The sequence below is a fragment of the Chiloscyllium punctatum genome, chromosome 2 (genome assembly GCF_047496795.1).
Source record: "Chiloscyllium punctatum isolate Juve2018m chromosome 2, sChiPun1.3, whole genome shotgun sequence".
Taxonomy (NCBI): domain Eukaryota; kingdom Metazoa; phylum Chordata; class Chondrichthyes; order Orectolobiformes; family Hemiscylliidae; genus Chiloscyllium; species Chiloscyllium punctatum.
In genome coordinates this window covers 79,512,474-79,538,082 of record NC_092740.1, presented here as the reverse complement: position 1 = coordinate 79,538,082, position 25,609 = coordinate 79,512,474, and the positions used below count along the sequence as shown (strand labels likewise).

Below are 25,609 nucleotides of genomic sequence, written 5' to 3'. Positions count from 1 at the left end.
TTCTCTCTCCATAGATGCGATCAGGCCTGCTGGGTTTCTCCAGCATTGTCTGTGTTTGTTTCAGATTTGCGGCATCCACATTATTTTACTTTGAACCGTTTTTCTTTCATTTAAAGTTTTGATACCTTATCAGCCACTTTCCAACGTTACAATAAATGGTTATGCTAAGTAAAAGCATGGTCAAAATGTTTCAGTGAAGTTGTCTGGACTGTATCTCTTGTACTATCGGGGTTAACAATTCTGTTCAGTCTTCAGAGGGTGTTGTGGGATTGTAATACTGTGCGGGTCAAACCGTTTGCGAGATAACTGGACATTTTTTTCCAGAATCATTGGATTCGAAAGGAAATGTGTCGAAATGCCCTATACTTTCGGTTCATCGAAAGAATTCGCGGAGTTTGAATTGCAAATACGACATTTTGGAGGTTAGGCGTGAGGGTTGCTTTGTCCACCCATTCTGCTGTGGGATCCCGGAAAGGGCGGGTGTGCCTGCTGTCCCCACCCGCCGAGCTGCGCTGTTTGCTTCCAGTAAAAGGCGGAGTCTGGATCTCTTCGGGTGTTTGTCGATGGAGTTATGAGAGCCACGTAATTAATTTATTTTGAAATAAACTTGATTTTCCCCAGGATGAAATCGCAGTTGCTTTTGCTTCTGTTCATGGTGTTTCTTCTGGACGCAGCCACCTGCGTGAATAAGAAAAAGCGAGGCCCAAAGGTAACAGCCAAGGTAGGTTCACAGTTGCTGGGGAACAGTGAGCGGGAGACAAGGAGCAGACTCCAAGAGGCAATACGCCCAGTTGCAACTGGATTGACAGCTGGTCTGCCCAACAGTAGGGCTTGCTGAAAGGACCACCCTTCAAACAACCAATCACAATGGGCCGAAGGCGGGGTTTCAGCTCTCAGACTTGACTGATTCGACATTACCTTGTTACATTGGGAGACGAGTTCAATTGCAGGATAGCTAATGCGATTACAATAGGGCTGGTCCAGATTGTGGAGGCAAATTCCACGCCCTCTAGTTACAAAAAAGTTAGACGTGTGGGACAAAGCGGGGAAACTCAACAAGTGTTAACAGAAGTTGGGGATGACCCTTGCCACGTAACATCGCAGGCCCAAACCAAACACCCAGTAATTATGTTTGCGAAACTGTTAGCGAGCTAAAATTAAATTTGGACAGGCGCTCGCCGTTATGCTCCGCTGCCTGTTTCTTTGAAATCCCAGTTGTCGTTTGCAAGCGCAAAACTGGTTTGAGAGGTCACAATTTTGTTTTTAAATCGGACAGAAAGAAGAATGTGAAGGAGTGGTGCAGAAAATTGTTCGCCCCTTTCGGCTTTTGGCAAATCAAACACCATTACATCACGTATGGGATAAATATTGCAAAGATGAACTTTCCTTTCAAACATTTGCAAACAAGACTCAAAATATGATTCCAAAATATATTACTAAGAACTTCTGTTTGAACATCCATAACTTTGCTTGACTATGCCCCTACTTCAACTTGTCTGCTCTGAAAACGCTCATCCATGCTTTACTATCCCAACGTACCGGAGGTTAGACTCCTAAACATTGTACCTTTCACTAAAGTTGACATCATCCGAAACTCGGCCCCTCAAGTACTGTCTAATAGCCAGTTTCACTCACCAGTCATTCCATTCTCATTGACTAACAATAGTTCCCTAATAAGAAGTGTCTCGATTTTAAATTTTTTATCCTTGGTTATAAATGCCTCCTTTTATTTAGTTAACACACAACACCAGGTTATAGTCCAGCAGGTTTAATTGGACGCACACCAGCTTTCGGAGCGACGCTCCTTCATCAGTGGTAGTGGAGGACTCAATCCTAACACACAGAATTTATGGCAAAAATTTACAGTGTGATGTAACTGAAATTATACATTGAAAAATTGATTAAGTCTTTCATCTATTTGAATACCTTGAAAGTTTCACTTCTTTCATGTGCAAATCACAAAACCTTTTTTTTAAAAGTTGCATTCTCAGGTTAGCTGTTAACAATGGTGATAGCTAGACAATGTTATTTAATTTATTTAATCCTTTTATTAAATCCTTTTATTTCATCCTCTATTTCTCAAACATCCTCCAATACCTCAAATCTCTGAGAAGTTTGCACCCTTCCAATTCTGCTCTTTTAAGCATCTGCTACTTTAATCACCCCATGAATGTCTTTTTTATGTCTTAAACCCTTAACCTTTCCATCTGTAAACTGCATTTTTCTTCTGCTGTCCTTAAAAAATACTACTGAGACTAATCTTTCGGGTCATCTGCATGAAAGAAAAAGCTGAGATTGTTATCTTAGTGGTGAAGACATTGAGACAATATTTGATAAAGTTCTTCAAGATCATGGGGATCCAAATAGGGGCAAGTAGAGGGGCTTTTGTGGTAGTCTCCCTACTTCTGGGCCAGGAGGCCTGAGTTCAAGTTCCACCTAGTCCAGACGTGTGTAATAACATTGCTGAACAAGTTTATTATGTAATGCACAGGAGAAAGTGTAAAACTTCATAAGAACAGAGGTGAGTTGGTTGAGTGGGTAGATAGGTGATAGATGAAGTTAAATGCAGAGAAATATGAGGTGCTTTGTAGATTAATGTAGAATTTAGGATGTTGGAGAGAGTTAAGTCTCTAGCGTTAGTAAAGACAGGATGTGAAAATTAGAACAGAAGGTGGAACAGGATAAACATTATGCCACAGTAGCTAGCTGAAATGGGAGGTGGGCCTGAGATTGTAGTTAAAATGAAGCCGGTTGAGTGGAAGGACAGCGTGGCATGTGCACTAGAGTGTAAGGAAGTTCCATATAACGGAGAAGGTAATGAACATGGCCAGAAGTTGTGGTCTATCATAGAGAGGGGAGGGATGTATTGGGAAATAGCAAGGCAGAGTTCATACTGGAGTTGGGATGCGAAGAAAACATTTTAGAATTGTTACTTTAATCTTATGAAGAGGTGTGAATTATTAGAAATGTTATTTGCAGTTTTGGGGCTAGAACACAGGATTTGAAATATTAATTAAGGAAGAGAGAGAGAGACCAGATAGGTGATGGAAAGAAGAACCAGAGGTTTAGAAGACTGTATAAGTAAAATAAATTTTTAAAGTTAATTAGAAATAAATACATTTCCTGGAAGCAGGAAAACAAAATGGCATATCGGTTTGAAAACAAACTTTAAAATGTACAATGAAAAGTTACATAATGGCCAAAGGATACAACATCGATATAGTTTATTGCATAAACTGAGGTTAAGCTTGGCTGGGACTGAAAAAGGAGTTTAGAAAGAATTCTGAGGGAAGGAACATATCTGCACTTCAAGAGACACAGCTCACTCAGGGACAATTTTGAGATAGCTTTTTTTGAAGAGTTAATTCGGAATGTTGGTAAGTGTAATCATTTCGTGTAGTTTACATTAAGATTCGGTAAGGCTTTGGAGAATGTGAAGTCAAGAAAGTAAGAGTCTATGAGATCCTAGACAAAGTGGGATATTGGATCAAAAATTGCCTGAGGAACAGAAAGCAGAGGAATGTTTGTGTGACTAGAAGTCTCATTTGACTAGGAGTCCACAGAACTTGGGGCTGGAGCCCTTTCTATTTTTGGTGTATACACATGAAATGACCAAAAAGTTTATGATATGAAAATTGGTTGGGTGATAAATAATGAGGAGGATAATTGTAAATTGCAGGAGATTAACAATGGGCAGGTCAGCTGTACAGGGCAATGGCTAATAAAATTCAGTCTAGAAAAGTATGTTATTGCTGTCGTTTGTCTAGTTGATGACTCAGCGCTCCCAATTTTGACACAATTCCCCCGATGTTAGGAAGAAGGATTTCAAAGGGTCATGTGGGTTGAATATGCATTTGTTGTTTCTGATGCCTAGGTTAATCATAGATAGTAAAATCTGCTCAGTATTTTCAGAGGGCAGTTAAGTATCAACCACACTAACTTTAACTTTATTGCTAGGTAGGATCATAGACATTTAGCATATTTACTTCCAAACTTGCCTTATCACTCTGGTAGGAAGGCACAACCTCAAATCATCAATTTTAATGTTCTCATACAAAATTTGTTCTTGGGTTTACAAATTTTACTTATAAAGTGGTTAATAAATTAAGAAGTCCAGTTAATACATTTGATTCCTCTGTGTGCAAAATTGCATTATTTGTTAACTGGCAAAAAAAACTCAGTGCTCATCTATTATAATTGTTTATTTCACACAAATGTATACTTTGAGTAAACATATATTCAAAATGGCAGGTGTATTTGCCTTTCCTGTGAAGGATTTTTCAGGTGAATGCAAATAATGTAATTTCAGATAAATTAATCATATTAGTTTACAAACGTACAATTCTAATGAAGGTTTGTTCAACTTTAGGTATTCTTCGATATTCAAATCGGTGGTAAAGATGTTGGAAGGATCATTATTGGTTTATTTGGTAAAGTTGTTCCATTGACAGTAGACAACTTTATCACCCTAGCAACTGGCGAGGTAAGAAACTGACTGTCATGTTAAATTATGAATAGCTAACTAATTATAACATAAATTATAAACCAATTAATTTTATTAAATGCTCATTACCATTTGATGCACACAATTTTCTGAGCCAGTCTGCAAATTTAAATCCCCATTTTGTCCAAATATTATTCATGGTGCATGCATTGTAATGATTTTTAAATGTTGAAATGCATCAAACTTTATATTCCATGCAATACTTCCATGAATTTGAAGCTGTTTTAATATTGCTGAGACTGTAGTATCTTGTAACACACTGAGTAGTGAGCCTGCCTCTGAGCTTAAAGCTCCAAGTCCGAGTATCACTCGCAGACTTAATGGCCATGGAAGGTGCATTCATAAACTAAGTGTTATTCTGTAATTTTCTTTTTCATTATTTGAATGTACATTATCATGTACATGGCATAGAACATATAATTCCATATAAACATATAAAAGAGACTGCACCCATATTTTTACCAAAACTTTAGAGAAGAAAGCAGTATCAATGGAATGTTTGGCCTTCCACTTGTTCCTTTTTCTCTCTGTGATGACATTTCTAACTGTTTCTTTATTTTCTCATAAAGACCCAGCTGAAACTGATGAGGAAAAAGAATGAGAAATTGAATAAACTTGTATCTTATCAGTCTGACTTTATGCCAGCTTAATTTCTTTTTTAATCTTTTCCCATCACAGATCCTAGAATGACAAAATTACTTTTCCCTGTTTGTTATAAGTGATCTCAGAAATTATTTTCTAAATGATGTGTGTTCATGTGCTAGGTAGATTCCCCGATTTATATTTTTCTCTCCTTGGTTGAGATCCTTCCTGTTAGAGGCAAAACTGGAAACTCAATGGAGAAATATATCTGGACTCATTTGCAGGCATGCACAATAAAATAGCTCCTTTAACTGTTTAACCTGTACAATTAAGTTCAGATTTGCTGCCAAGAAATTGTTATGCTTGGAACTCTTGTATATTTATTCAGGTTTTAGTGTACATGCTAAAAATCAAAGCCATCACTCAAATTTTGATGAGACTTTTATCTAAGTGCAGGCTGCCATTGTTGGTTCGGTATTTGAAATAGTTTGCGAACGTTTAAAACAAGCACTTAATATGTAAAGAAGAAGAGAGACTGATGAAAAAGAAATATACACATATTAGATAGGCCTATTTATATTTTCTGTTCCAGTATAATCTAATTATAAATAATTACAGAAGAACCCCTTAGGAAAGTTTAGCAGCTGTTCAAATCTCATCACCTAAAGAATTGTACACTAAATGCATTTAAACTGAACTAAACTGGAAAAAAATACGTACTTGATTTCCCCTCTGCCTTCCTCACTAGTCACTTTGAGTTGAGCTCCTTATTTATGTTTCTTGTATTGAATATCCAGCTATGGTTTGTATTTATAAATTTCAGTTTAATTTACTTTCTTGCAGTTACATCTAACCATGTATGTAAGTATTCAGTGAATAATTCCAACCAAAATGCGTTTAATAAAAATAAAGTTCAGTACAGAAATGATGTAATACTACCAGTTGCCGATAACACCTGTTAAAAACTGCCATATTTATAAAGGATTTCATAGACATCCAGATCGTGGTTACTACATAACCCTTCCCCTTCCCCTTCCCCTTCCCCTTCCCCTAAGCCAATGCACTCCTCAGTAGTTCAAGTACTTCATATTCTTATGATTTGGGGGAACAGTTTGCATGTGGCAAGCTCCTGCTAATACTATTGTGACAAACCATTCGATAATCTATTCTGATTGATATTGTCTGAGGTAAAAATATTGGCCCAGCTCTGGAAGAACAACTCCAATTATCTTGGAATTATGCCAGGAGATCTTTTACATCTATTTGGGAGGGCTGATGGAATCTCTGGCATCTTATAGTAAATCATGATTCAATTTTTCTTAAAGTGACATTTTCAGGATTTTTTTCCCTAAATGGAATCCCTGGCATTTATCACATTCCACCAAGATAAAATTTTGTTTGTAATTTTGTATGTAGCCTTCTATATTCTACTTGTCATAATCAATGACTGACTGATTATATTAAGTTCTTTGACTTTACACAGAGTTTTTACTCCTAAAGAGAATTTACATAAAATAATGTTTTATAAAATGTATACTCATTATTTTCATTGATGTATAAAATATTGGTCAAGCTTTTCATTTCATTATCCAATCTGAACTCAAGTTAACTGATTAAAATGTTCTTTTCATTAAATGGCTTTCAGAGAGGGTTTGGTTACAAAGGCAGCACTTTCCATCGTGTTATTAAGGATTTCTTGATACAGGGTGGGGATATTACTTCAAGAAGTGGAAAAGGAGGTAATAATTGCCTTTGATTTTTTTTTATATAGCATACACAAGTAACATTCACAGCATGCAAATGCCAGGCTATGACCATTTCAAATAAGAGACAATCTAATCACTGCTTCTTGACATTCAATGGTGTTACCATCACTGAATCCCCCACTATCAACATCCTTGGGGTTACCATTGACTCAACTGGACTCACCACATAAACGCTGTGGCTAAAAGAACAGGTCAGAGGCTAGGAATATTGTAGCGAGTAACTCACTACTTGACTCACTCAAGCCTGTCCACCATTTACACGGCACAAGTCAGAAGTGGAGTGGAATACTCCTCACTTGTCTGGATGGGTGCAGTACCAACAACACTCAAGAAGCTTGACACCATCCAGGGCAAAGCAACCCGCTTGATTGGCATCACATCCACAAGCATCCACTTCCTCCACCACTAACGCTCAATAGCAGCAGTGTGTGCTATCCACAAGATGCATTGCAGAAATGCACCAAAGATCCTCAGACAGCACCTTCCAAATCCATGACTACTTCCATCTGGAAGGACAAGCGCAGCAGATACATGGGAACACCACACCTTCAATTTCCCCTCCGACACACTTACCGTCCGGACTTGAAAATATATCACTGTTCCTTACTGGGTCAGAGTCCTGGAATTCTTTCCCTATACCAGTGAACTGCAGCAGTTCAAGAAGGCAGCTTACCACCACCTTAATAGCAACACAGACAGGCAACAATTGCTGGCCAGCCAGCGCCACCGACGTCCCACAAGTGAATAAAAAGTAACTGTAAAAAAGTACACTTTAAAAGATTTTTTAAAATGTTAAGGTTATATTTTACATTAGAAAGTGGTTTTACTTTGCCAGAGAAATAGGAGTTGGACTTGTGATTATTTTTCATTTCTAGTAAAATACATTTAGCATAAAAACAAAAAAAAATTCACCACTATTTTAACTTTTCTCATCCATTCTGATTGCTGCATTTACTATTTTGTCTTGTTGCATGATGACATTCTAAGAATATAGGACTTCTGGTTAGAGCACAAACTAGAGAGCATTAGATCAGTTAATATTCTGTAAATAACGACCAAAGTATCAGACTAATGTACATTAATACACTAAACACTGCTCTTTGATGTTCTAGGAAAAAGCATCTATGGAGATATTTTTCCTGATGAAAACTTCAAACTGAAACACTATGGAGTTGGATGGGTCAGCATGGCTAATTCAGGACCAGATACTAATGGCTCCCAGTTTTTTATTTCATTGACAAAACCAAAGTGGCTAGATGGAAAGCATGTGGTATTTGGAAAGGTCATATCTGGAATGGTAACTAACAGTTTACTTGTCTGACTGATCAATTATTATATTCTATATAATTGTTTCCTAAAACCTTTTCTTACAGCAACAATGGCTACATGTATAAGTAGATACTATTCCACTAAACTGAAGATAGGCTAGCCAACTAAGCAGCAAGACAAAGAGCACTGTTCACAAACTTTCCAGCCATCTTTAGTTTGGGAATGAACAGATCCCACTCTACTACCCACTCAGAGGTTTGGGATCTTTTAATTACATTTTATTTTTTAAATACATAAATTATGTTATTTACAAAGGACCTCATTTTTAAATCAAATCATTGTATTCAATCACTATTAATTAAGCGTATTCATCTTTTGTGAAAAACAGTCACCACATACATACGGTTTTCTGTTTCCATATGAAAGGTATATCCAGTACATATTTTGTTGGCCTGAATGTGAACATGAAATGCAAGATTATTTGTATGTTCTTAAATAGGCTGGTAGCTAATGCATGGACACTGAAAATGGGTGTGAGGATTATGCTGTTCAAATAACTCATCGGATGCAGTATACACAGGGAACAATCTTCATGCTGTCTGCTCATTTACATGAGTACTGCATGCAATCAGCACCAAGTATGCTTTTGATGAGCAGCTCAAATCAGCAGGGGTCTCCCAAAAAAGATAATAAAACAGAAAACAGTGGAAATGTTTAGCTGATCAGGCAGCATCTTTTGAGAGGAATTGAGTTAACATTTCAAGAAGATGGTCTTTTATCACTCTGATGAAAGACCCTTTACTTGAAAAGTGGGGGTATCATTTATCTACCTGAATGTGGGTGGGGGGGAGCATCTGCTCACTGGTTAGGGGACTGTCTTGAGCCCCGTTAGACAGAATTACCACGCAGTCAGACACTTATCTGGACATTGTTGGACCTCCCACTTGATTAAAGGCCCAGCACACTCAGAAGTGCCAACCCAATATCTGTCGAAAAATCAAAGACCAGCAGCACTCCACTGCAGTGGTGGTCACTGTTGGTACTGCACCCAGAGCCTGAAGGAGGGATTGGTGCTGGATCTCTCAATGGAGGTGAGAGGGGGTGGATGGGAAGTTTGCTAGTGATGTACAGGAGGGTACCCAGAGTCCAGGGTAGTAGCAGGTTTTCAGACACTTCCCTCCTTCCCAGGGCTGGGTCCCTGTGAATGATGGCCCCCTTCTCCCTCCCTCAAAATAGGCCTGGCAAACTGACAGGGTTTACTGGACAGCCTCCCATGGCAGCTGAAGCTCAAATACCAGTGGGGAATGAGGAGTACGATGGGCTTCCCATCCCGCACCCTCCCTTTCCAGCAAATGGCATCTACTACTTCTTAACCTACCATGGGGGAAGGGCTTTACGTTTCACACTTCATCTTTATTTCATTGCTCAGAGGCACTGCCTAATTTGCTGTTGTCAAAAGTTTTAGTTTCAATGTTAAAACTTCCAGCATCTGTAGTCTTTTGCTCTTATGTTTGACAATTTGGAAACTTGCCTGCACCTATTTGAAACAAAGGACCATGTGGCTGCAGTAGGTGTTGGGAGTGGCTGAACATGGGAAAGAGCAAGTACTTGAGTTTTCTGATGCCACACCAGAGCTCTTGGTTGAAAGGTGCAGCAAAGTCCTGGACCAACAGCTCATCAGGAGGGCCTCCAGGCACCCAGTGAAGAGACATTGGGAGCAGATCGCCTCAGAGGTCACGCCCAGAAGTCAAGCGCCAAACTCATGGAAGCAATGCTGCAAGAAGTTCAATATTCTACAATGAGTAGCCAAAGTTTTTAAATGCACCTCCAAATGCTACATCCTACCAACCGCACAATGAATCTCAATTACTGCTCAGCACCACACTTCCCATCAATTTCAATCAATCAAGACTCATTCCTAACACTCATATATATATTTCATCTTCCATTCAGACATAGCACTAATATAACGCACTAGTGAAGAGTGCAATGGAATATTCTCCACTTGCCCCAATAATACTCAAGTGCAGCCCTAATAATACTCAAGACGGTTAAAACCATCCATGACCAAGTAGCCTGCTTGATTAGCATCCCACACACTATGTTCAGTATTTACTCATTCCACAACTGGTGTCATAGTCATAGAGTCATACAGAATCAAAACAGGCCCTTTGGCCCACCATATCTATGCCACAGAAAAATACCAAACTATGCTAATCCCATTTACCTGTACTCACTTCATAACCTGGCATATGAAGTGCCCCTCCAGAAACATCTTAAATGTTGTGAAAGTTACTGCCTCTCCTATCCTCTGACACAACACATCAATAATTCAATTCAAAACCTGTGTTATTTTCAGTCTTGAATACTCTGATGGCAGTAGGATGTTCTTTAATGTGCAGTGACAACATTGTGTACCATCTACAAAATACACTGCAGCTATTCAGCAATATTTTTTTCAAGAGCACATTTCAAATCTGCAATCTAAACCACCTGGAAAAACAAAGGCAACAGAAACACAGGAACATCATTACTTCCAAGTTCCTCTCCAACTCATGCACCATCCTGTCTTGGAACTTTATCATCATTCCTGCATTATCTTTGAGCACGTTCCTGATAATCCCTCCCTAACAGCAGTATGGGTGTATCTAAACCACATAGAATTGAAGAAAGCATATCACCACCACCTTCTCAAGGAAAATTAGGGTGTGCAATAAATGTCAACCTTGCCAGCAATGCTCACATCCCATGAACAAACAAAACTATGCCTCTGATCCACATGTCCTAACTAGAACTGCCATTTCACCATATGACACAACAATCGCTGAGACCGTGCCCTGTTTCTTGTAGGAGAAGGTGATATACAAGAGAAGATAAGAGGAATTCTCTGGAGGAGGAGAACCATGGCTGCATCTCCTGACTCCCCTGGGGGAGACAGTGCTGTCCAGAGTCCACTATCAGAAAGATCATTGTTAAGGTCTTAGGAGATGGTAGTCAAAGCACTAAAAATGACAACATCCTCATTCTCTTTTATTCTACAACCTCTTCTGACTTACAATTTTCAAAAAGTGTAAGTATCTTACTTTTTCCATGATCCTCCAGCATCACAATCACCACTCCTTACCCATATGCTGTTTCTCTTTCAGATACCTAAGTGCAGCCTGCTCAGTTGAGTGAAGATGAAGATCCATGTCACTTGTGTTCACACCCACAGTCACCAGCTCAGATGCTGAAACTGTGCATAACTTAGAGGATGGATCAGAGGCAAGATTAGCTCATGATGAGAGATTAGGCTGCAAACTGGGGCATAGCGAGAAAGATTGCACAAGCACCAGCTTGCCAGAGGACAGGATCACATACAACTTTTATAGAGAACTCAAATGAAGAGTTTGATGGCCAGGCTATCGAAATGAGCCGATGGCTAAACATGACTAGATACTTGGTGCGTTGGGAAACCTGATAGAAACCTGCCTTCATGGATGAGCCTGGTACCAGTCTTACGCAGGACTTTGTGCAGAGTTTGAGGCCCATCCTTTTGAGCATGAAAATGCTGTTCGACACCATTTGAGGACTCAGCAATGATGCAGCTACTGAGCTACACTTGCAGAATAAACAGATTTTGTCAAATGCCTGAGTATTTCAGCGGAACCTCAGACTGAAGTTGTGCAAGATCAGCTCTCTGCTAAGACAGTGCCACTGTGGCTGCAGATAGCAATAATCAAGCAACTTGCAGGGTGTCACAACAGTCCAGTGAACCTGTCTTTCAATAGGATTGCTCAGGTACTGCCCTAAGACAGTAGCAGGGACTTCACCTTCTCTCAGGGTGACAGCATTCGTTCTTCATACCCCCACATTTCCGGCTGTCGACCAATTGGCCCAGATCGATATCACTCTATGGAGTTAATGCTGTTTGAAGCTGGCCTTCTAGATTCAGAGCTGCTTGAGATGCTGACTTGGCTGCTCAAAGACCTTTCACAGTCTCCCCCATTGAAAGTCAGCTCTATTCCACCAGCTATGCTGCAAATATTGGGCAACTCTTTATATAAACATTCAAGCAGTCAGTAAGATTTTGTGAAAGGAGATTGTATTTAACTGACAGAATTTATTTTTGAGGAGGCAACAAGCCTCCTAGATTGGAGGGAAACTGTGGATGCAGTGTACTTGGATTTCCAAAGGGTATTTGAAAAGGTGCCACATTTTAGAAGCAATAAACCAGAGGAATTATCAGCTCAAATCACAATTCACTTATGATCTGATAGCAACTACAGAAACATGTTTACAGGGAAATCAAAGCAGGGACCACAAAATTCAAGGCAATTTGACAATCATGAAAAATGGGAAGCTGTGAAAGGCGTAGCTCTGTTACTTCGTGAGAGCATTAATATTGTTTGGAGAGAACACTTTAGGTCTAATATTTGTTCTATAGTCAGGTCAGTTCACAATGCTACACGATCTGATGCTCATGATGAAAATTACTACGAAGTCGCTAGGATTCTACACAGATGGTTGGGTCTGATGTGGCAGAGGTAGCCAATTCTTGGTCTAACTAGAAGAGTCTCTTGTAGTTAACAAGAACAGTCCTCAATCAATGGAAACTGTCTTAGAATAGGGGAAGACCATTTAGGTCTGGGATGAGGAGGAAATTCTAATTCTCCACTCCAGAGGATGTTGAGCAAGTTCAGAACTCATACACTGAGATATATTAAAAACATCAAGGGATACTGGGATTGTGCAGGAAAATGGTGTAAATTAGAACATCACCACAATCTTATAGAATGGCAGAGTAGCCTTGAAGGGCTAAGAGGCTGACTCCTGCTTCTATTGCTTATGTTCTAAAGATTACTGAACAAGATTAGAGCGCATAGCATTGTGGTAACATAGTAGGATGAGAGTAAGATTGGTTAGCTGGCAGGAAGCAGAAAGTTGGTCTTTTTTAATTGGCAAATTTTAGTGAATATGGTCCCACTGTGATCAGTGCTCGATCCTTGATTATTTACAATCTGTATCCATAAGATTGTGTCTAACTTTGCCAATGACATTAAAGTAAATGGGAAAGTAAGTTCTCAAGTGGCAGTAGGGATTGTCAAAAGGCCATTGACAGATTTAGTGAGAGGGATTGGTCTAGCAGATGGATTATAATATGGGAAAATGGGTACTTGTTCACTACGGCAGGAAGAATAGAAAAGCAGCATATTATTTGGAGAACGATTGTAGAGTGGTGGAGGCATATGGGTTTCCTGGTTTTTAATTAGTATGCAGATACAGCAAGTGATTAGATTGGCAAGTGGAATATTATGAATTCTTGCAAGAGGAATGGAATATTTTGTTAACAGTTGTACATTCAAAGTGATTCAGAGAAAGTTTACTCGATTCATTACTAGGATGAAGGGCTTATTTTGTAAAGAAGGATGAAACAAGTTGGGCCTTTATTCATTGGAATTTAGAAAAGTGAGAGGTGATCTTATTGAAACATAAGATCCTGAGGGACTAGTTTCAGAACAAGAAGTCTCTCTTTCAAAACAGAGATGCAGAAATCATTTCTCTCAGAGAACTCGGGCAGATTCTCTTCCCCAGAAAGCAGAAGAGGCTGAATCATTGGATTTATTCAACATTTACTTAGATAGATTGTTGTTAAGTTAAGTAAATGAAGGATAATGGGACAGAGGAAAATGGTGTTGAGACTACAAGCAGATCAGCTATAATCAATGGCAGATCAGGCCTAAATGGCCAAATAGCCCTGTTTCTACTGCCAGATAAAGGCATGCAGAAAACAGTCATTCAAGGAATTCAGAATGATAGTTACTATCAGGTTATGTGAAATTTGGCATAATCTTGGATATAAAGTTTATTTGGAGGGTTTGTTTTTTGGTGGCTTTTATTTGTGCAATCAAAAGGTTAATGTGATAGTCTATAACAGAAAGCAGGTAAATAGTGTGCAGTTGTTAGTGAATGGGGAATTGGGGTTACAAACATTGGTATTGTACTCAAATTAGTTTCTGACCAGAAAGTGGCTCACCAGGTTGCTATCATCCATCTTCATTCTCCTTCCCCTAATCCTCCTCCTCCTCCTCCTTCTGCTCATGTTCCTTGTATGACATAGCTTGTGTTAAGAACTGTCTTCCCAATCTGGCAATGTTATACAGCATACAGCAGACCACAATGCATTTTTAAGCTGCTTCACAAACTGCAGCTCTCATCCAAGCAGTTGAAATGATTTGCTGTATCATATTTTGTGTGGCAACAGGTTTTCCACGTACTCTTGTTGCACAGGTGCATGGATTGTAAACTGGATTCAAGAGTTGTGTTAATGCTCTTGTGACCCAGTTTTAGCCTTTAGTTTGTTTTTTTACTATCTTTGTAACATTGTTGAATATTGTATTTCCTAAATTTTTTTCCCCTTCTGTGCCATTTCCTGCCATTCTGTGACCCGTATTCTGATATTTCCCTCTTTTCTCTACTTAATAACTTCCTATCTTTCCACATTTGATCCTTTTCCCCATTATTTAGTTCAATATTCTCTACACTTCCTTAGTCCCAAAATAGTTCAGATGCAGACTTCCCAATGATACAGCCCCCACTTACCCTTGCACTGGTGCCAATGGCGTACAGCCTGAAAGACGCATTTCCCAGGCCAGTCTTTAAGCTAAGTTTTCATCTCTAATGCTATGTGTCTTCTATGAATTTGTGTGCGGTTAGCTAATCAGAGGTTTAAACCTTTGGGATTGTACTTTTAAATGTAATGCCCAACTCCTCATATTCTGTCCACAGAACCCCTTTCATAGTATCCCTACAGTGTGGAAACATGCCATTTGATCCAACAAGTCCACACCCACTCTCTGAAGAGCATCCCACCCAGACTCACCTCCCATCCTATCCCTGTAACCCTGCATTTCCTATGGCTGATCCACCTAAACTATACATCTTTGGACATTACGGACAATTAAGCATGAGCAGTACACCTAACCTGTACATGTTTGAATTGTGGGAGGAAACTGGAGCACCTGGAAGAAATCCACGCAGACACAGGGAGAATGCGCAAATTCCACATAGACAGTCGCTCAAGGTTGGAATTGAACCTGGGTCCCTGGCACTGTGAGGCAGCAGTGGTAACCACTGGGCCACCATGCCATCTCTTTCCTGGTTTTGTCTATGTCATTGGTAAATACATGGACTGTGCCCATGGCCGCTGGATGCTCCCCATTGCCAGTGGAAGTTCCTTTCCAGCCCTGACTAGATGTCCCGAACCCTGGTACTGGTCAGGCAACACAGTAGTCTCTTGAGAGAATGTACCAATTCTCCTCACTGTACTATTCCTACGACTACTACTGCATTTCTTGCTGCTTTCCCAACTTGATTTCTTCCTGCACTATGGTGTCGTAGTCAGTTTGTACATAAACCCTGCAGTCTCTGCTCTAATGCAAGCAGACCAAGAGAGTCTCAAAGCTACTGGTCAGTTGCAGAGGCTGATACTTCTGCTGTCTTAATTTTTCCTTATTTGCCTCATTTGCAGTTAAATCCTCTTGTCCCTGACCACTGTCCACATCTGGTCACTGCCTACTGGTACAAATAATATAGGTAACTTTCCTCCTCACTGATGCTTTGTAGTGTTTGTAGTTTAGCATGCATCTCATAAATGCTAAACCAAAATTGCTCAAACATCAATCACTTACAGCAGACATGTTTGCCCTTGATCACAATGGTATCCAAGAACTCCCATATGCTATAGCCTTGACACATCAATTGAACTGTCACCCTAAATGAGTTTTAATGACATTATTCACTTACTTATGTTGCAGTTTACATCTGTTATTAGCTTTACCACTAATTTGTACACAATGTTAAAATTTAATAAGAGGAAAGGCCTTAATCACTTACAAGAGACTCACATACAGCTAATTTCTTCCCCTTTAATGCAGCAAGACCAAATTCCAGTCAACTCCAATGTATTTAGCTCTGTCTCTGACTGATTGCTACTGAGACCTTTCCTCACCTTCTCCTCTTCGTGGAGCTGATTGCTTGCTCAGGGGGTCTTCACTCATCCTGATGTTGCTGAAAAAGCACAGCAGGTCAGGCAGCATCCGGGGAGCACGAGAATCAATGTTTGAGCAAAAGCCCTTTATCAAGAACTTGTCCTGATGTCTCTAGTTGATACTTACTGCCTGTCTTAGGGTCTTCTTCGTGGTGGCTCATGTAGCTTCTGTTCCAGATTATCAGGACATTTGGGTTCGAACAGAGTTTAAGAAAATGGGAGCAGGAATGAGTATAATTGTATAACTTCCTCATTCCATTCCATGAAAAATACCAGCCATAATTAACTGTCACATTGGTCCTGATTTGCTAAGATTTGCTTTCCTGAAATGCAGCACCTCACATTTATGGCATCTTTGGGGAATGTTGAAAATGTAAATTTGACAATTCTCCCAGAATGTTACTAACAGTTTTTGTTTTCATTTTTTAGCCTGTGGTACACATGATAGAACTCCAGGAAACAAACAGTGAAAACCTACCTCTTCAAGACTGTGTGATTGTAAATAGTGGCAAGATAGATGTGAAGGAACCTTTTGCGGTGGAAGTAATCGGAGATGAGTAGATAGCAGGCTAGTGTCACTCAGGAACAACAGAGGATATGAGAGCATGATGGTTTTTGTAACATTTTTATGAGTGACATACCAAAGCATGATTCTACTTTTTCTTTTGGACTTCTGGAGCAAGGATTAACTTGTACATTTTGAAGATTATTTACAACATAGTGATACAGATATGGGCGCATAGAGCATCTCTTTCTCTGTAAGAAGCTTACCTGAATGTGGAGCTGTGAAGAGCAAAAGCTAGCCTGTGACAAAATGTTAAGGCTCCAATTTCCTGCAAGCCCATCCCCGATCACTGTGTTTTCACCTCTGGTCCCATCCACTTACCTGACAGTGATATGGAGTTAGTAGTGGCATAACCATTGACTCCCTGAGGGCTCACATCCCATACTAGTTCTTAAAATCAGGCCTGAGGCCCAATATTGGTGCAATATTAGACCTTAATGTTCAGGTGCAGGGAATGCATAAATTGGGGATACATTTTAAGATAATGAGTCATAGAGTCATAGGGATGTACAGTATGGAAACCGACGCTTCAGTCCAACTCGTCCATGCCACCAGATATCCCAACCCAATCTAGTCCCACCTGCCAGCACCCGGCCCATATCCCTTCAAATCCTTCCTATTCATACACCCATCCAGATGCCTTTTAAATGTTGCAATTGTACCAGCCTCCACCACTTCCTCTGGCAGCTCATTCTATATACGTACTACCCTCTGTATGAAAACGTTGCCCCTTAGGTCTCTTTTATATCTTTCCCCTGTCACCCTAAACCTATGCCCTCTAGTTCTGGACTCCCCCACCCCAGGAAAAAGACTTTTGTCTATTTATCCTATTCATGCCCCTCATAATTTTATAAACCTCTATAAGGTCAGCCCTCAGCCTCCAACGCTCCAGGGAAAACAGCCCTAGCCTATTCAACCTCTCCCTATAGCTCAAATCTTCCAACTCTGGCAACATCCTTGTCAATCTTTTCTGAACTCTTTCAAGTTTCACAACATCTTTCCGATAGGAAGGAGACCAGAATTGCACACAATATTCCAACAGTGGCCTAACCAAGGTCCTGTACAGCCGCAACATGACCTCCCAACTCCTGTACCCAATACTCTGACCAATAAAGGAAAGCATACCAAACGCCTTCTTCACTATCCTATCTACCTGCGACTGCACTTTCAAGGAGCTATGAACCTGCACTCCAAGGTCTCTTTGTTCAGCAACACTCCCTAGGACCTTACCATTAAGTGTATAAGTCCTGCTAAGATTTGCTTTCCCGAAATGCAGCACCTCACATTTATCTGAATAAACTCCATCTGTCACTTCTCAGCCCATTGGCCCATCTGGTCCAGATCCTATTGTAATCTGAGGTAACCCTCTTCGCTGTCCATTACACCTCCAATTTTGGTGTCATCTGCAAACTTACTAACTGTACCTCTTATGCTCGCATCCAAATCATTTATGTAAATGACAAAAAGTAGAGGACCCAGCACCGATCCTTGAAGCACTCCACTGGTCACAGGCCTCCAGTCTGAAAAACAACCCTCCACCACCACCCTCTGATTTCTAACTTTGAGCCAATTCTGTATCCAAATGGTGAGTTCTCCTTGTGTTCCATGAGATCTAACCTTGCTAATCAGTCTGCCATGGGGAACCTTGTCAAATGCCTTACTGAAGTCCATATAGATCACATGTCCTCATTAATCCTCTTTGTTACCTCTTCAAAAAACTCAATCAAGTTTGTGAGACATGATTTCCCACGCATAAAGGCATGTTGACAATTCCTAATCAGTCCTTGCCTTTCCAAATACATGTACATCCTGTCCCTCATGATTCCTTCCAATAACTTGCCCATCACTGACGTCAGGCTCACTAGTCTATAATTCACTGGCTTGTCCTTACCACCTTTCTTAAACAGTGACCAACCTCCAGTCTTCCGGCACCTCACCTGTGACTATCAATGATACAAATATCTCAGCAAGAGGCCCAGCAATCATTTCTCTAGCTTCCCACAGAGTTCTAGGGTACACCTGATCAGGTCCTGGGGAACATGTGTTTCAAGATATCCAGCACTTCTTCCTCTGTAATATGGACATTTTTCAAGATGTCGCCATTTATTTCCCTACATTCTATATCTTCCACGTCCTTTTCCACAGTAAACGCTGAAGCAAAATACTCATTTAATATCTGCCCTATCTCCTGCAGCTCCACACAAAGGCCACCTTGCTGATCTTTGAGGGGCCCTATTCTCTCCCTCATTACTTTTTTGTCCTTAATGTATTGTTAAACACCCTTTGGATTCTCCTTAACTCTAGTTGCCAAAGCTATCACATGTCCCCTTTTTGCCCTCCCGATTTCTGTCTTAAGTATACTCTGACTGCCTTTATAGTCTTCTAAGGATTCACTCGATCTATCCTGTCTATACCTGACATATGCTTCCTTCTTTTTCTTAATTAAACCCTCAATTTCTTTATTCATCCAGCATTCCCTATACCTACCAGCCTTTTTTTTCACCCTAACAGGAATATACTTTCTCTGAACTCTTGTTTCCTAATTTCTGAAGACTTCCCATTTTCCAGCCATCCCTTTACCTGCGAACATCTGCGCCCAATCAGCTTTTGAAAGTTCTTGCCTAATACTGTCAAAATTGGCCTTCCTCCAATATAGAACTGTTAGTACCGATGAAATTACAGAACTATTCAATGCTGTTTACATTATTTGCAATGCTCTTTACTTTGTTCCAGTTAAGCTTTTATAAAAATGATGATTCACAAAGGCAAATGTCCTACTTGTATCATGTCTATTAAAGTTATATTTGCAACCTAACAGATCATTTACAATGATGAAATTTATTAGCAGCCAAAAGAGTTACATTATTATAATAATTACTTAATTATTTTAATCAAAAATGCTACTTGAGTGGAAACATCCATGGACCTTTGGCCACCTAAAAGGACAAGGGAAGAAATACATAGCAACATCACAAACTGCACTTACCATCTTGGCTTCGTATGCTATGATCTGCCTGTACTGCATACACAACAAATCTAATCACTGTACCTAGGTGCACATGACAATAATAAATCAAATCAAAACGTGACCTGGAAATTTATCACTGATTCTTCACTGTTGCTTAGTCAAGATCCTGGAAGCGCCTTCCTAACAGCATTGTTGGTTTACCTAGATCAAGTCGACTGCAGTGGTTCATGAAAATAATTCACCATTACCTTCTCAGGTCAATTAGGGAGAGGCAATAAATGCTGCTCCAGCCAGTGAAGTATAGATCCCCAAAATGAATTTTATAAATAAAACTAAAGAAATTAAACATTTGCCATCAATGTTAAACATCTTAATTTGTTATGGATTGAAAACATTTGTGTAAAAATAAGTTTCTAAGAGCAATATTAGCTGTTGTAAATAACTTTTCTGTTTAGTTTGGGATGAACTTATCTGCCGAAATTGGATGCAATTTTTGTTGCCTATGTTAGATCTTTATTGTGATGCTTCCTGACAAAACTGTGAGATCATTTTCTGAGTCATAACAGAAGCCTAGTTGCATAAACAATTTATCAGAGTTTACAATTGTGATTATAATTGTTAAATATTTGAGCCAAAGCAAAATGAAGAGCAAGCTGCTACCTTTAATGTCATTGCACAGATCTTTATAGTCTGGGGTTAAACAACAGCCCTAAATGCTGACCTCAAAGAAAGCTTCAAGGGTGTGGCTATGTACTTTCTAATTGAAAACTGATGCCAGGACTAAGGATGGCAAGATATCAGCAATAAAACAAGCATACAATTGCATTGAAATAAAGTCGCCACAATTAAATCTGTGGGTTACCTTTCTGGGTAGATATATTTTGCATTCCACTACAAAAGTCATGGATGAGAGTCATTGAGGCCTAACTATTCTAAGAAGGAGAAAGTGAGGACTGCAGATGCTGGAGATCAGAGCTGAAAATGTGTTGCTGGAAAAGCGCAGCAGGTCAGGCAGCATCCAAGGAGCAGGAGAATCGACGTTTTGGGCATAATGCAACAATGAAGACAGAGCCCTTCTTCAGGATTGAGGGAATAACTATTCTAATCCTATTTTCCCTCACTTGGTTCATAAGCTTGTGTGTCTTGCATTGCAAGTGCACATGTAAATACTTATTAAATGGTAGTCGGTTAACAACCAACTAATGTACTATAAACAGTCCCACAATTTTTAAAAACAATTTTAAAATTTTTATTTGTTTATTGGGTATGTACACCGCTAGCGGGATCAAAACTTATTGCCTGTCCCTAATTGTCCTGAAAAAGGAGGCTGTGTGCCACCACCTTGAGCCACTGCAGTAGGATGTAGATGCAATGCTGATGGGAGGCAGTTCCAGGATTCTGACCGAGCAACTGTGAAGGAATAATGATATTGTTACAAGCCAGGATGGTGTGTGGCTTAGAGGGAAACCTGCAGTGTGGAGACATTCCCATGTATCTGCTGACCCAAGGTTATTTGTGGTAGAGGTCATGAGTATGGAAGGTGTTTAAGAAATCTTGGTGAGTTGCTGCATTCCATCTTGATGATGGTACACACTGCTGTCATAATGCAACAATGAAGACAGATTCAGCACTGTTAGGAGGGTGTTCAGGGGATGGGGAAGTCAGATTTTGGAAGCCTTGCTGGGGTAAATCAATTGATGAGGGAACTTGTGGGGGCTTGGTGGGGGAGTGCTGGCCCCAATGGGCTTAGGGAACCTCTAAAACAATGTACCCACCCTCTCTTTCCCATTATTTCACCTCAGATAGTAAGAAAGGGGACTGCTTATTTAAGCTTACCTGCTAACTCAATCACATTAACAAGCTTAAATCCCAATTTGTGATTTAACAAAAAATGTGGTTACTAATTTTGGCATCTGCTCACATACTTTGCTGGTAGTTTCATGACCCAGTGTCAATCATGCCAGATTATATGTATGCATGGGACAGCAGTGGTCCCAATTTGCAAATATAAATTCCTAGTCAGCAAGGTAAAAGTACTTTAGAGTTCAGCTTTAAACTAAGTACAGTGTGTGACAAAATCCCCTTTGTTCTTCTACTTGTGCTACATAAATTAGCAGATTGCTACATTTAAGCACAGGGTATTCAACTGCTGATTATGAGTGACTGATCTATCTTAACCTCCTTCAGAAGTGCAGAGCATCACAGATGCCAGTCTTCAACCAATTCAATTAATTCCCAGTCTCATAAAGAAATGGCTGAAGGCAGCGGATACGGCGATCCCTGTGGGTCCTGATCGTATTCTGGCAAAAGTACAGAAGGTTTATTCTCCAGGGCTAATTGTGCCCTGCAGCAAAGTTGTTATTGTACAGCTACAACCTTGGCAACTGCCCAACGATGTGGAAAATTACCCAGATAACCTCATAACAGCCTTGATCTAGAGGTGTGGTAAGAGTGACTGCCTTTTACATTAAGGCAGCATTTGACTGAGTGTGGCATTAAGGAATCCTAGCAAAATTGGAGACAAGGAGGAATGAAGAAAAATCTCTCCTGGTTGGAGTTATACCAGCAGAAAGGAAATGTTTGTGGATGTTGCAGATTAATCATTGCGCTCCCGGGACATCTCAGCAGGAATTCCTCAAAATAAATCACCTAGGTCCAACCAGATTGAGTTGCTGACCTTCCCTCTATCATCAGGTCAGAAGTGAGGATTTTTATTGATGATTGCACCAAAGCAGTCTGTGTCCATTTACAGCAAGATTTAGGGAAATTACAGGCTTGGTCTGATAGTTGAGAAGTAATTATACTGTCACACAAGTATCAATCAATGACTGTCTTAAATACAAGCGAATCTGACTATCTCTCCTTGATATTCAATGGTATTACCGTCACTGAATTCCCAACACTCAACATTCTGGAGGTTACCATTGACAAGAAATTGAATTAGATCAAATATATAAATATAACGGCTAAAAGAGCAGGTTAGCTGTGAGGAATTCTGTGGTAATTCATCTCCCAACTTCCCAAAGCCTGTCCACCTTCTACAAGGTACAAGTCCAGGAGTGTGATGGAATACTCTCCACTTGCCTGTTTGGATACAGCTCCATCAACACTCAAGAAGCCTGACACCATCCCCGACGAAGCAGTCCACACATCTATGACTTGGATACATTCAGTGTCAACACCACCAACACATAGTCTTAGCATTGTATACCATCTACAAGATGCACTGCAGTAACTTACCAAGTACCATTCAAACTAGCACCCTCACCCACCTAGAAGGGCAAAAGCAGCAGATCTACCACCGGCAGGTTCCCTTCCAAGCCACAGATTATCCTAACTTGGAACTATATCACTGTTTCCTCACAGTTACGGCAAAATCCTGGAATTCCCTTCCTATCAGCACTGAGTGACTCCCAATACCCCAAGGGCTGCAGCAGTTCAGCGACAGCTCACCACTATGTTTTCCGGGGCAATTAGGTATAAGAATAAATAGTGGCTTAGGCTGCCATCCCATACCCATGAAGGAATTAGGCAATCATTTGTTTATGTCTTGTAATAATGTGACCCTGTGGGAATGTTTCAAAAGGTCAATCAAAACAGTTCAAGGATCAGTCAACAGTAGTTTAAGGGCAGTTTCTTTGTGTGAGAGAGGGCTCAAACATGTAACTCAATACAGCTGAAGTGTTGCTCTTAGCTGTGAGGTGTTGGGGGTTTACTGAAGCCCCAGCAGCTGCTTTGTATATCTTTGCATCTGGTGCTCAGGAGAAGATTGGGAGTTGTTGGATCCACCACGGTTCAGGGCCAGTGACACAGCTGAGAGTTGGTGCTCAACAAAAAACAGGAGCAGGGTAATACCAGCTTAATTGACAAGTTGGCTGTGAAAGAGCTGGAATTGTGAATGAGTTACTGCTAGAATTAAGACTTGGGAATCCAGTGAACACACAATGTCAGAGGAACTAATGAAACCACTGATTCATTGAGGCAGTTGAATTTTGAGTGGCTTTTGAAAAAAATTGAAAGACTAGTTCTGTGAAGATTTCATATCCCTTGTGAAGAAACTAGCTCTTGTGGTGTGATGATAGTAACCCTACCTCTGAGCCAGGATGTCTGGGTTCAAGTCCCACCTGCTTCAGAAGTGCGTAATAACATCTCTGAAGAGATTGATTAGCAAAATATCTATCCCAAGGAACTCCCAGAGCTGAAATGTTTGACTTCCAACAACTTTGTGCAAGGTATGACTCCAACCATTGGAGAGATTTCACCTTGATTCTCATTGAGTTAGTTTTACCAGGGCTTCCTGATGTGACCTTCAGTCAAATGCTACCATGACATCAGGCAGTGGCTGTTACCACACCAGAGGCTTTTGTTTTTGGTTTCTATATTCAGAAGTGTTATCTCACACAAACAAATGTTGTTTTCCCACCATCAGTTTGCCCATGGTACTTTTCACCTACTGTCCGTCATCACGAAATCACGTTCTCCAATTAATCAAATCATACACAGAGCCTATTAAGGGCAATGCATTAACCCCAAAGGTGAGGGAGAGAGCAAAATGTATACATCAGAAGGAGGCCATTTAGCCTGTGAATAATTAAGTTAATCTGCTTTCTCCATTTTTGAATGGAGACTGCAATGAAATCTGTGTTGCAATATCACTTTAAGAGGAAATTCAAATGAGCAAATAACCAGGATGTAGAACTTGTGAACAGCAGTCATTATGCAGGCAAGCTTGCAATATGTAGTGTGAAAGAGGTGGAGCTGTTTTTCTGTAACAATCGGAGCTGAAATTTAATAGTTAATCTGACTGTGGAGCAACCTTGTAATATTTCATAAAGTAATTTGAACTTATGTTGGTTTATCAGAACCGGTGTGAAGTTTGATAGAACTGCAGTAAATGGGAGCTGGGTGATTTTGGAGGATTCTAAACTGAACAGGTTATTGGTAAGTGCTGCTTGATAGCACCAGTGATAAATACTTCCCATTACACTGATAAATGGTAGTAGTATTCCTACCTCTGAACCAGGAGGTCTGTGTTCAAGTCCCACCTGTTCCAGAGGTATGTGTCCGAACATTTCTGAACAGGTTGTTGAGAAAATATCTTCAATAAGTCGTAGTAGATCCTTGAAAGTTAGAATAAGTAGGTAAAGTGGTTAAATGGTACATGGGATACTTTTATTAATCAAGGCTTTGACTACAAAACCAAGAAGGTTATGATGGTGCTGTATATAGTGTTTGTTAGGTCACAGCTGGATATTGTGTCCAGTCTGCATACCACACTAGATGATGTGTGGGATTGTACTAGAGAGGGTGCAGAAGAGAGTCACCAGATTGTTGTGGTCTGGGTTGGAATGATTCTGTTATGAAGACAGATTAGTTAGGCTGGAATTGCTTTCCTGAGAGCAGAGAAAGCTGAGGGAGGACCTGACTGAAGTGCTCAAAGTTATGAGGGGTGTAGATCGCATGATGCTGCTCTTTTAACAAGGTTATCTTGTCCTTGGTTTTTATTTTCAGAGAGGCTGTAAATGACACAGACTCCGAAAAGTCTAAGTAATTGTGTAAATAAATTCTTTTGTTTGAAACTAAGCAGATTGACTAGCTACATCTCTCCTGGAATATCTGTGTTACACCTGTTTTAATGAGCAAAGTTAGGGTCTGGGCCACTTGAAGTGTTTTGAGGGTGTTTGTTTTGGTTCATAACAATAGGGAGAAGCTTTTTGACTTCAGTAGAGGTGTCAATAACCAGTGGACACAGTTTTAAGGAGAAAGAGCAGGAGGTTTAGAGGGTATTTGAGGAAAACTCTTTTCAATCAAATGTTGGACCTTATTGTCTCAAAGGGTGGTAGAGGTCAGAACCCACACAATATTTAAGTAGTACTGTATTTAGTTGAGTACTTGAAATGCCATAACATACAAGGCTATGGGTCAG

At 40.1% G+C, this 25,609-nt stretch overlaps 1 protein-coding gene across 1 annotated transcript; it reads left to right on the top strand.

Annotated features, from left to right (window-relative positions):
* The first annotated feature begins 501 nt into the window (after positions 1-501).
* Positions 502-19,520, top strand: LOC140485991 (peptidyl-prolyl cis-trans isomerase C-like). Its single transcript, XM_072584494.1, has 5 exons — positions 502-721; positions 4,370-4,483; positions 6,732-6,825; positions 7,965-8,149; positions 16,580-19,520. Exons 1-5 carry the CDS (start codon positions 623-625, stop codon positions 16,709-16,711), a joined length of 624 nt encoding a protein of 207 aa, XP_072440595.1. The 5' UTR covers positions 502-622; the 3' UTR covers positions 16,712-19,520.
* Positions 19,521-25,609: the final 6,089 nt, after the last annotated feature.

Coding starts and splice junctions, on each gene's coding strand:
- LOC140485991 (XM_072584494.1), top strand. CDS start 623: ATGAAATCGCAGTTGCTTTTGCTTCTGTTCATGGTGTTTCTTCTGGAC. Junction 722..4,369: donor GCCCAAAGGTAACAGCCAAG/GTAGGTTCACAG, acceptor GTTCAACTTTAG/GTATTCTTCGATATTCAAAT. Junction 8,150..16,579: donor GAAAGGTCATATCTGGAATG/GTAACTAACAGT, acceptor TTCATTTTTTAG/CCTGTGGTACACATGATAGA.